Genomic DNA, 12,160 nt, shown 5'->3' on the forward strand with positions numbered 1-12,160 from the left:
TGGACCAAGGCAAGTGTAGTGGAACAAAAAGTATTTATTTGCTATACAGCTCTCCTTAACTCATCGAGCTTCTTCACAGCACAAATCCCCCCTCTCCAATGACAACTGGCAGCCTTAAATATGTTCAGCTGTCAGACTAACCCAGGGGTGGGCAATCTCAGGCTACGTCCACACGTACCCGGGTATTTTGGAAAATGCAGATTTTTCTATGCGTTTGCACCTTTCGTCCACACGTAAACGGCGTTTTCGGTCACTGAAAACGTAGATTCTAAAAACGCCTGCCAGGGTGGATATTTTCGAAAACTCAGTTTTTGCATTTACGTGTGGACGAGAAAAACCGAGAAAACGCAGCGTCAAAGGTGTGCGCTTTTTTTGACGTCACACTGTGCGCCACGTTATTGTTTTGATCAAATTAATTTCTACAGTACTGTTACTTATACTCTCTGCAGTGTTTAAATGCTTACATATGCATAAACAGTTACTGTCCCTCCACACATACAACTCGGTTCTGCTTCTATGCCCCATCTTTGTTTACTATTTCCCACCGAGGCTTCTAGACTTCTGATTGCCCAACATTTCTACACGGTTAGGAATATATCGCCACCTGTTGCTTTGGCATGTTCCTAGCAGCGTTTTCCTTCATTTCTGCGTTTACGTGTGGACGGGATTATTTTTTAAAATGAAAACGGAAAATCTCAGTTTTCAAAAATACCCATGTACGTGTGGACGTAGAGTTAGTCCACGAGGGCCGGTGTCCCTGCAGTAGTGATGGCCCACTTGAAGCTGGCGCTCCGGAGCGTGTGTCGAAAAAAACAACACACTGGTTCAGAAGCACTGTGTCGAGGCTTGCTTCGTTTGGCAAAAGTCACGTGACCAGTGACGTCCGAAGCTTCATTACGCACGTAACTGCTTCGGTACCTGATTCAAACGGATATAAGGAAGTGAATCATCCACGGGATTCGTGGAGTGTGTTGATGGTGACAGAGAGCGAAGAGGTGACCATTCCACTGACAGATATGGAACCAGCAAGGAAGAGAGGACGTTCTGGCGTGTGGGAATATTTTGAGTTGATTTCGGTCAATCGGGTAGGTTTGCCAGCTTTGTGTTCTTGTTTGCCTCTGTTTTGCATTTGTTTATTTTGACTGAAAAGTTCACAAACCTTGTCTTTACACACACACACACACACACATATATATATATATATATATATATATATATATATATATATATATAGCCTGGGCTTGAGGAGATCAGAGGTAAGGCACGTAAATTGGTAAGCTATTTCCGATCTAGCACAACAGCAAAGGAGAAGCTCTGCCAAATGCAGCAGCAGATGGGCAGATCACATCTAAAGCTCCTTCAGGAGGTTGATACCAGGTGGAACAGCACATACACCATGCTGCAGCGTCTGTATGAGGAGAGAGAGCCAGTTAGTGCTGCCCTTGTCTCAATGAGAACAGATCTCACACCTGTCACTGCTGAGGAGTACCACTCAGTTAAAGAGTGCCTGGAGGTGCTTTCTCCTTTTTACACAGCCACTACTGAACTTTCTGGAGAGCAGAGAGTATCTGGGTCCAAAGTCATTCCACTTGTCTGCATGCTGCGGTATGCAATTGCTAAAAAACAACCTCAAGTTCTGGATGACAAAGCCCGCCAGCTGTGCATGAACCTCACAAGAATGCTGGGTGAATGTTCGTCTCACTTGGAAACAATGAGTGTCATGACCATTGCTACCCTGCTTGATCCAAGATTCAAGGCTGTGGGGTTTTGCAGTCAGACCAATGCTCAAGCTGCAGTGAGACGTCTGACTGCAGAATGTGCCACCATCATTGAAAATGAAAAAGACCAGATCATGCCCGTCCCTCCTATCCCATCTACCTCGTCACAGCCAGAGCCAGCAACCAGTTCTGCAACTCAGTCAGGTATGGCTTTTGTTGACCTGAAGTCCATAACACAATGACAGGGTTCCAGCATATTCTAAAAATGTCTCAATAGTAAGAATATGCTTTAATATTCTCTCACGTCATCTTGGTGGCTGTCTATGTTCCCCCCTCTGCTAACCCCACAGCTGCATGTGACACTATCCACTCTGCCATAGCTCGGCTACAGACTCAGCACCCGAGTGCCTTTATTGTGATCTCGGGTGACTTCAACCATGTATCACTGGACAATACACTACCAACATTCAAACAATATGTGGACTGTCCCACCAGGGGAGAGAAAACTTTAGACTTACTGTATGCTAACATCAAGGATGCATACAGCTCCTCCTCCCTCCCCCCACTTGGTAGGTCAGATCATAACCTGATTCACCTCACCCCCCGCTATGTGCCAATTGTGAGGAGGGAACCTGTGACCACCAGGACTGTTAGGAGGTGGTCAGAGGAGGCAATAGCGGAACTACAGGGCTGTTTCGAGGTGACCGACTGGGAAACACTCTGTGAGCCTCACGCCGAGGACATCAATGGGCTTACTGAGTGTATCACAGGCTACATAACTTTCTGCACCGACTCCATTGTCCCAGCTCAGACTGTTCATTGTTACCCAAATAACAAGCCGTGGGTGACTAAGGACATCAAAGCCCAACAACAAGAAGAGGGCTTTCAGAGGGGGCAACAAAGAGGAGGTGAGGAAGATCCAGGTGTTACTAAAGGACAAGATCAGAGAGGCTAAGGACAATTACAGGAGGAAGCTGGAGTGGAAACTCCAGCAGAACAGCATGAGAGAGGTGTGGAGGGGCATGATTCAGGCCAACCAACAGCAGGGGAGCTGAGGGAGGTGAGAATAGAGCCGACGAGTTGAATCTGTTTTTCAATAGATTCGACACCACAGTGTCTGCTCCCACCCCCACAACCTCACCTGCAGTCAGCCTGGAATCCAGAGCCACACCACTGTGCCAGCCTCTCTCTTCATATGTTGCCTCCTGTGAGATTCCTGACACCCCTCCCCCACCCATCACCTTCACTCATTACCAGGTTGAGATGCAAATGAGGAGACTTCACTCAGGCAAGTCTGCTGGACCAGACGGAGTGAGTCCCCTTGTCCTCAAGACCTGTGCCCCCCAGCTGTGTGGAGTCTTTCATAAACTGTTTATGCTGAGTCTGAGTCTGCAGAGGGTCCCGGTGATGTGGAAGACATCATGCCTCGTCCCTGTACCAAAGACGCCTCGTCCCAGTGGCCCCCAGGATTACAGGCCCGTGGCACTGACCTCCCACATCATGAAGACCCTGGAAAGGCTCATCCTGGACCAGCTGCGACCCATAGTAAGACCACATCTGGATCCCCTTCAGTTCGCTTATCAGCCTCGTCTCGGAACAGAGGACGCCATCATCTACCTGCTCAATCGTGTCTACACCCATCTGGACCAGCCGGCGAGCACTGTGAGGGTCATGTTTTTTTACTTTTCCAGTGCTTTCAACACCATCAGGCCGACCCTCCTGGGTGATAAGTTAGCAGCGATGCAGGTGGATGCTTCTCTGGTGTCCTGGATTGTTGATTACCTGACAGGAAGACCACAATATGTACGTCTCCCACAGTGTGTGTCTGACAAGGTGATTAGCAACACAGGGGCACCACAGGGGACTGTCCTCTCCCCCTTCCTCTTCACCCTCTACACCACAGACTTCAGCCACTGCACAGAGACCTGCCATCTTCAGAAGTTTTCTGATGACTCTGCGGTGGTTGGATGCATCAGCAGGGATGATGAGACAGAGTACCGGGCTGTGGTCGACTCCTTTGTCACGTGGTGTGAGCAGAATCATCTGCAGCTCAACGTGGCAAAGACCAAGGAACTGATCGTGGACTTCAGGAAGACCAGGAAACACTTGACCCCTGTTTCAATCCAGGGGGTCAGTGTTGACATTGTGGAGGACTATAAATACCTTGGAGTACACATTGACAATAAACTGGACTGGGCTAAAAACACCACAGCACTTTACAGGAAGGGCCAGAGTCGTCTCTATTTTTTGAGGCGACTGAGGTCCTTCAACATCTGTCAGAAAATGCTGAGGATTTTCTATGAGTCTGTTGTGGCCAGTGCGATCCTCTATGCTGTTGCATGCTGGGGGAGCAGGCTGAGGGTCGCAGATGCCAACAGACTTAATAAACTGATCCGTAAGGCCAGCAATGTTGTGGGGATGGAGCTGGACTCCCTCAAGGTGGTGTCGGAGAGGCGGATGCTGTCCAAGATAAAGACAATGTTGGATAACACCTCCCACCCACTCCATGACATGTTGGTCAGTCACAGGAGCTCGTTCAGTGAGAGACTGAGATTACCGAAAAGCACCACTGAACGACACGGGAAATCATTCCTGCCTGTGGCCATCTCCCTGTACAACGCATCCACTTAACACACTGTTTGCTGCTACAGCTACACATGTTTCTTTTCCAACTATTTATTTATAAGTGACTTATGTATGTATGTATGTATGTATGTATGTATGTATATATTGTACTATTCTTAGTTAGCGTATTGTCTGTCTTGTCTTAATGTTGGTTTAAAATGGAGCACTGTAACAAAAAATAATTTCCCCCAGGGATCAATAAAGTATTCTGATTCTGATTCTGATTAATATCCCAAAGTTTCAATTCCGTTATTGGAAATATGTGACTATTAGACGTTTCTTAACAAAACGACAATCTGCTTGTCGAAATATAAATTTCATTAGATATCTTTAGTAACACTTACAGTTGAATATTCACATGTGATGTCATTTTAAAATACATCTGGAAATGTCAGTCTACAGAATGTGCAGCTATTTAATTCCGTTAGTCTTTCAGGTGAACAAAATCGGTTTTTATTTTGCTCTCTTCTGGCTACTGAGTCCTGTCTCAATATGCGTACTTGTGCATCCTTGCGTTCTCGTGTACTCGTGATACGTCATCAGTCGGAGACCAAGTACTGTTCCAATTCAAAGTATGCATCAAGCCGAGAACGCGAAAAAGTCCCGGATGTTTTCTCGCTCCGCCTGTTTTATCGAGCATGCATCGGTGGTGACTTGTGTGGACTTGGTACAGCTAAATATCCCAGAATGCATTTCATCCAAAACTCAAACGCGGCAATGGCAGACGAGCAGGGCTGAAAACTTTTAAATATTTCTCTTGCTGGGTCACAAAATAAACGTTATTTTCAAGCAAGAATGTAGCTGTGTAAGCTTCAAATATCTGCTCGATTTATCAAGATATCATATATTTCCAAACGTGCTCTGACGTTTTCAGAGACGTCTGTGACCCGCCAGCTCCATAGCAGACAGTGAGGTCGAGGATCACTAGAGCCGGCGAGAACAGCGGACTCCTGGCACATAATTTTCAACCCCTACGCAGTCTTTTCGCTAGTCAGGTTAAACAAACCCCAGCAGCTGTCTATTGTACTAAAATAAAAATAAAGGCGTTCTAACATCTCACCTGCTTGTTTTTATTAAGACATACATGCACACTATTTTTATTAATAGAGATTTCGCTACTGAGGTTAAACATGATATATAAGTAACTTAGATCACTTCTAAATGTTAATGTTTGGTTTATTTCAGTGTTCAGTGGCAAGTCTGGTCTCGCCGAGAACGCGAGTACATACTTGCCAGTACAGTACAGTACCAGTGGCAAAAAGCAGTGCTAGGTGGTAATACGCTGTCTAACAGCTTGGATAGACTCCAGCCCCTCCTCAAAACTAAAATGGACGGATGGAGTATGCCGTCTGGAATAATATTATAAAATTGTCTAGGAACGAACTCAAACATCTAAAATCGTAAAAATGCTTCACATCAAAACTAGACTATCTAAAATCAACAAATGTAAAACTATACAAATGTGTTTAATATATAGCTCTGAATGAATTCTGCAATTTTGCATTGTGACAATATCACGGGCTATAATGCAGGGAGATTTGCAAACATGTCAGTGTCCTCTGCTATAACAGCACATCTATACACACGAGGGGCATCCCCACAGCAAACATTACAGCTGTTGTATCCCTTCTTTCTTGGAGCTATATTGTTTTTACACCCTCTCATTGTGTGTAATTGCTCTCAATGTCAGAAGAGGGAGACAAAAGGCAGATTAACTTTTACTATGATTGTTTTGTTTTTTTTTACATGACCATGAATTATTACATTAACACGAGTAACATACGAAGCCAATCAAACTGGCTAATCTAGTTGTGTTGAATACAGAAAAAAAATGTATAAATAATGTGAAATATAGATTCAAGTACAACGCACAAAAATTTAAATGAGAGGTGCAGAGGTTTGTTAAAAGGCTTGTTCGCCGCAGTGTACGTCTGCAGGTCTTTAAGTGTCATCTGTTTCTGTTGAAATGACAACAGATTCTCCATCAGAGCTCGTTTCATGTCTAAACTTCACAGCAGCATAATCAGCATGCTGCTCTTCTCTTGGCTGAAGTGTCTCTATGGTGGAAAAAAGAGGATCTGTGTGGTTTTTGAAGAAGTGGACTTTGCTGTAGAGGACTTCATCCTCCACCTGTGGCTGAGCTAAGACGTCTTCACACGCAGGATCAGGATTTAGCTAAGAACAAAAAGCGATACATCATAATTCACTTAAAGATTTGACTCCTTTGACTCTGTAAGAAAGATCATTCAGTATGAAAATGTGTTTTCCAACTCCACAGTAATCTTTACCTCCACTATGTTGTTTGATGTTTCGTTTGTGGAAGACTGACTCGTAGTCCTCTTTTTTCTGGTTATTGAAAGTAATAAACAGAAAAAATAAGTGAGTTCATGCCAGAGATAAAATGTTGTCACTTTGAATCAAACACACTGTTGCTTACCTAATCAAAAAGAAGAAAAAGAGAACTATTGAAACCAGAACTATTACAGAAACTCCTCGTGTCCTTCCTGTGATACTTTGGACAGTGAGAGTCTTTGGAGCAGAGCTGATATCTTTGTTGGTTTTCACAGCACAGGAGTAGCTTCCTGCATCCTCCCTGCTGACTGGGTCTAGGATCAGATGTTTGTTCTGGTTCTCTCTCGGGGTCAGAGGTCGACTGTTCAAGTACCAAATGTAGTTTGTGTTGTCAGTCAGAGGACAGCTGGTGCTGCAGGTCAGTGTGACTCTCTGACCCTCTGTCACCACTGCAGAAGGACTCATCTTCACTCTCAGCTCTGAAACAGGAACATTAATAATGACAGATGTTATATGTTAAGATGAAACATTACACAATTGCAACATGTGCTAGAGACTGAATCTGAGTGAGTTAAGCCAAAAAGCAGACTCTTTAATCCCCCATGCACTGATAAAATCTAACATTGACTTAAGTTCTGTACTTTTATGACATTTACGAGGGAATAGTTGCTTTTTTAAACTCCACTCCATGTACAATGTATGACAGCCTGAGTTAATATTTACTTTAAGGTTTATCCTACCGTTGCATCCTGCCTGTCCAGTTGCTTCTTTTTTTGTGGGTCTCCGCCTTGACTTTTGTCTTCAGTAACTGAAACTTGCATTGTGCTTTGGGTCTTTATGTCATGATCTTTGGTTTTATACTCAGTGTTTTCTGTTTTGGACTCAGTAAATTTTCTGTCTGACTTCGTTCTAGTTTTAATTTAAACATTACATTTGCTTATGTTCAGTCGTCAATCTTGTGTTGTATTCAAGATTTCTTTGTTAGATATTCTCAAGTTTTTCCTGCCCTCCTATGTTCTCTTTGCCTCGTCTGTGTTTCTTTTATGTTTCCTATGTTTCCCATGTTTAGTCAGTTGTAACTTTGTGTTTAATTTGCCCTGTCTAGTTTGTGTTTCAGTCAGTGTTAGTCTCCTGATTTATTTTGATAGTTTTTTGTCCTGTGTGTAGTGTTCAGTTTTGCTTCCATTGTCATTGGGCTGACTTATTTGACCTGTGCATTGTTTTGCCCAGTTGTGTATTTCCTGTCAGCTAGTCAGTGTCTGTGTTTCAGTTAGTTTACTCAAGCTGTGCTCTGCTTCTAATTTTATTTCAATCTGAGACCCATCTCCACAGTGACATCTGCTGGCCAAATTGACTATCGCCACAAATTGATAATGCTGTTTTGTGAAACAAGGATGCAGACAAGCACAATTCTAAACAAAAATACTTATTAAACCAGACTGTCAATGATGGTGAATAACACATGTTTTGGAGAAATCCCCACACAAACATTGCAAATTGAGACTGTTAGAGACAGCTGCTGGCTTTGATCGTAATAAACAATAATTCGCTTTATAAAGTAAAACATATAGAGAAAAAGTTGCTGTATTTAATCTAATAATCACAAGTTTTCAGCTGTTTTTGTCTCAGTCAGCTTTGTTTTTTACTCACAGGACTCAAACTCTGGATGTGTTATCACCTTTTTAATTTTGTAGGAGGCTCCTAGCCGCCACCTGGCTCTGAGGGTATTGTTAACGAGTGACAGGAGAAGAGAGCAGGAGATCAACAGACAGATTGGTGCTGTGGCTGCAGTGATGCAGACCCTGCACCAGTCTGTTGTGGTAAAGAGAGAGCTGAGAGAGCTTAGCGAAGCTCTCAATTTACTATTAAAACTACGTCCCTACCCTCACCTATGGTCAGCAGCTGTGAGTAGTGACCAAAAGATTGAGATCCAGAAATGAGCGTCCTCTGAAGGGTGGCTGGCCTCTCCCTTAGAGATAGGGTGAGAAGTTCAGTCATCCGGGAGGGTCTCAGAGTACAGCCACTGCTCCTTCACATCGAAAGGAGCCAGTTGTCCCACCGGGAGGAGGCCCTGGAGCGGACCCAGGACACGCTGAAGAGATTACATCTCTTAGCTGGCCTGGGAACGCCTTGGTGTTCCCCTGGACAAGCTGGAGGAGGTGGCTGGATGGATGCATAGATGGATGGATGATGGATAAGAGTTTGTGTCAGGTAAGGTTTACACACAGTCAATCAACGGTAGAAGGGGGCGTAGCTTTAGCTTTTATTTTTAATAATTAAAAAACTACTTAAATGAAAATACTAAATGTCTTTTCCTTCTTTAAAAAAAAGTTAACATTTATCAAAATTTTATTGGTGAATTGTAACACTCCATTTCATGCACATCTTTAAACCATCCTCTGCTGAGTGACCTCTGAACCACGAAGAAACTTTCCTTAACTTTATACTGCTGTGAGTCAGAGCTGAAAACTGTTTTATTTTCTTCTTGAAAGCAGAGGTGTTTTTTTTTATATTTAACAGCAATCGAGAGCAAAAATATTGATGAAATAATATGAGTATTATTGATGAGTATTATTTTCTTTTATAAACAGAACCTGTAGTATCAAAACAGTAATTCAATAAATAGAAATAGCTCTGAAGCAGCAGGTATGCCACCTGTTGAAACTGTGGTGAAGGGCAGTTTGTCTGAACACCTTTGGACCCGACTGTATATAATATTAAAACTATTATGATTATCTACAATAGAAGCCAACTTTTACTTTTGATATTTTAACTAAAGTTATGTTTCATAAAATGCACATGATTTTAATTAAAAGCAAACTTTTTCATTGTAAGGGAATATTTTAACATTATTAAAGAACAAAGAAGGCTCTGAATATTTCTTCCACCTCTGCTCCTGTTCAGACATTAATAAGTAAAGTCTGCTGAGTGAGGAGTTTAGATTTACCTGTGACAATCAAAAAGACTCCAGGCAGATCAGACTGTGTCCATCTTTCATGATCTCTCTTGAATCTGAACGTGTATCCTCCTGAGTCATTCTTCTTCAGGTTGTTGATGGTCAGGATGTGTTGGTTCTTCATGTTGTCCTGATACTTCACATGACCTGCAGCCTCAATCAGCTCTTCAACTTCCACTTTATCTTTTCTCCATTTTTTACTCCAACATTTGAACTCTGGCTTCATGTTATCAGGATGTGAGTATTCACTTGTGATGTTGACTGAAGATCCTTCCAGAGCACAGATTCTCCTGCTGACATAATTCACTCTCCAGCAGTTTTTATCCTGAACACCTGAAATATAAATGGAAGATTTAAAGTTGTTTGATTGGTCTGTGTTTCAGCGCTTGAGTTCATTATTATATATAAAATAAAATATGTTTAACACTTACAAACTTCCTTAGATTGGAGATGTTTGTGAGCTTTAACTGTACAAGAGAATGTGCCTGTTGAAGATTTTTGAGTTGAATAATCTTGATTCTCATAATAGTTTTGTTTGTTGTGATACCACATGAAAACAGTTTGATCATCAGTCAGGTTACAGCTGGTGTTACAGGTCAGTGTGACAAACTCTGAGATGGAAGAAGCTCTTTGAACATGAACCTCTGTTGAAAAAGGATAAACACACTGCTTGTCACTATATTTGATATAATCATACATCTTATTTAAGACATATACATGTATTGTTGCAACAAATATGATATAAACTTCACCTCTGGGGTAGGTGATGGAGCACGGCTTATCCACTAATTTCTGTTTATAAGAACAAATGTTTCCATAAGCATAAGAGAGACTGAAGCATGTCTGTGTGATGGAATCTGAACAAAAAGACATGATGTTAAATATTTGTACTGAGGTCATTTTCACAGGGTTTAGCTGGAGAGTCTGTAGCAACAACAGTCATGACTCACCCACAGAAACTTCAGGGGCTCTGAGATGCTCGTAGCCTTTGACAGCACAGGAGTATGTGGCTGCTTCCTCACTGCTGAGCAGCTCTTGGTACCAGGGAGACCAGTCCTCATAGAGAAACTCTCTGTTCTTGTACCAGATGTAGGCTGCAGGCTTTTCAGTCAGAGGACAGCTGCTGCTGCACATCAGTGTTACTGTCTGTCCCTCTGTGGCAGGAATCACCTTTACCTGCAGCTCTGAGAGGATGATGGAGAACAACTTATACAAGGATGTCATTTGGAAAGTTATTAATGAGTAAAAGTCACTGTACCTGCAACAACTTGAAGAGTAATTCTGTTTAGCCAACAGAGTTGTGGTCTGTCTGTAGTATTCATACAGCAGTAAGCGTTTGCATCACTCTCTCTTAGATCATTGATGGTTAAAGTTGGGTTTTTCTCTTCAGACATGTTGTACGTTACACGTTGTCCATCCACAGAGAGCTCACTCTGAATGTACTTGTTACCATCCCAGTGTATAGTGAACCATTTTCTGTTTGAAGTCAGATGTTGATGTGAGCAGTGCAGATCCACTGATGAACCTTTGAAAGCACAGGTCCTGGTTTCTCTTCCATTAACACCTTTAACAAAAGGGAGTTAATAAATGTTTTTATCTTATTAATATGTCTTTGTTAGTAATCACTTAATAATTTTCAGTACTTTAAATTAGGAACTAATCTAATCTAAAATTTCTCATCTGTTAAAAAATTTCTCAACTTTTTTTAAACTTTTGACTTAAGTTAATATTAACTAATGATTTTTACATAAGAACTCATAAATAATTTCAGATACCTGAAATGTAAAAGATGAGACCCACAAGCAGACGACCAGCATCTCTCAACCCCATTGTTTTAGTCCAGACTTTGAGCATAAAGCTGACAGTAAAAGCTTGAACCATGAAGACAAAGTAAGTCATCGGTCAAACTAAACAGCACTCTTTGTCTGAGCGAAGGGTGAGGAGGGGGGAAGGGGGGGTGGCTGCTGTCTGCTACTCATGTTCTTTGGTTTCACATGTCGTGCATCTTTGAAACTAAAAGTAAACTTGCTTCCTCTTTCTTTAAATCTTTTGCATTCATTTTATGCTTTGTTAGCACGAGTGATATTTTAATTTGCATCAATTGATTTCCTATATAATGATTCTTTTGTTTTATTTACTTGATGCATGCAGTTGTGATTTGAATGTGTTAAATCTTCCGTTTATTAAATATATTGAAGTTGTTCAACAGGAAGTTGTGGAGGTGTTAAACTGCTGAGCATGTTTGAGTATAACAGTTTAAAATGTAAACACACAGCTGGAGTGATGTAGACATAATTCTATTGCCATTTTTATCTTTTCTTTTTCAAAATATTAAACAATGTGATATGGGAAACACGTTATTTAAAATATCCTTAACGAGTGTTTGAGCTCTCAGATTGAATTGTATTTTCCATTTCCATGAACGTTTCCTTTTACAGTACAGATCCTGGTTTTTGTGTAAAGCTGACAGTAAAACTTTCAACCAAAAGACAAAAAGAAATGCATTAGTCAAACTAAACACTCTTTCTCTGCAGACTGATGGGTGAGGGTGACAAACACCTTTTTTTTC

The 12,160-nt window shown here is 41.8% G+C and overlaps 3 protein-coding genes across 3 annotated transcripts; 1 reads left to right on the forward strand and 2 right to left on the reverse strand.

Annotated features, from left to right (window-relative positions):
* Positions 1–1,303: 1,303 nt before the first annotated feature.
* Positions 1,304–1,960, forward strand: LOC147327374 (E3 SUMO-protein ligase ZBED1-like). Its single transcript, XM_086297395.1, has one exon. The coding sequence runs from the start codon at positions 1,322–1,324 to the stop codon at positions 1,958–1,960; it is 639 nt and encodes a 212-aa protein (XP_086153521.1). The 5' UTR covers positions 1,304–1,321.
* A 3,761-nt stretch (positions 1,961–5,721) lies between these two features.
* Positions 5,722–8,501, reverse strand: LOC147327375 (uncharacterized). The gene is made up of 3 exons (XM_086297526.1): positions 6,781–8,501; positions 6,632–6,689; positions 5,722–6,518 (listed from the first exon to the last, which is right to left on the reverse strand). Exons 1-3 carry the CDS (start codon positions 7,098–7,100, stop codon positions 6,285–6,287), a joined length of 612 nt encoding a protein of 203 aa, XP_086153652.1. The 5' UTR covers positions 7,101–8,501; the 3' UTR covers positions 5,722–6,284.
* Positions 8,502–10,530: 2,029 nt separating this feature from the next.
* Positions 10,531–11,421, reverse strand: LOC147327376 (uncharacterized). The gene is made up of 3 exons (XM_086297527.1): positions 11,367–11,421; positions 10,850–11,155; positions 10,531–10,775 (listed from the first exon to the last, which is right to left on the reverse strand). Exons 1-3 carry the CDS (start codon positions 11,419–11,421, stop codon positions 10,531–10,533), a joined length of 606 nt encoding a protein of 201 aa, XP_086153653.1.
* Positions 11,422–12,160: the final 739 nt, after the last annotated feature.

Source organism: Aulonocara sp. 'chitande type north' Nkhata Bay, linkage group LG6, assembly GCF_057382095.1.
Source record: "Aulonocara sp. 'chitande type north' Nkhata Bay isolate Kocher_YH1m ecotype deep benthic linkage group LG6, A_spYH_male_GT1.1, whole genome shotgun sequence".
In the NCBI taxonomy this organism is placed as follows: domain Eukaryota; kingdom Metazoa; phylum Chordata; class Actinopteri; order Cichliformes; family Cichlidae; genus Aulonocara; species Aulonocara sp. 'chitande type north' Nkhata Bay.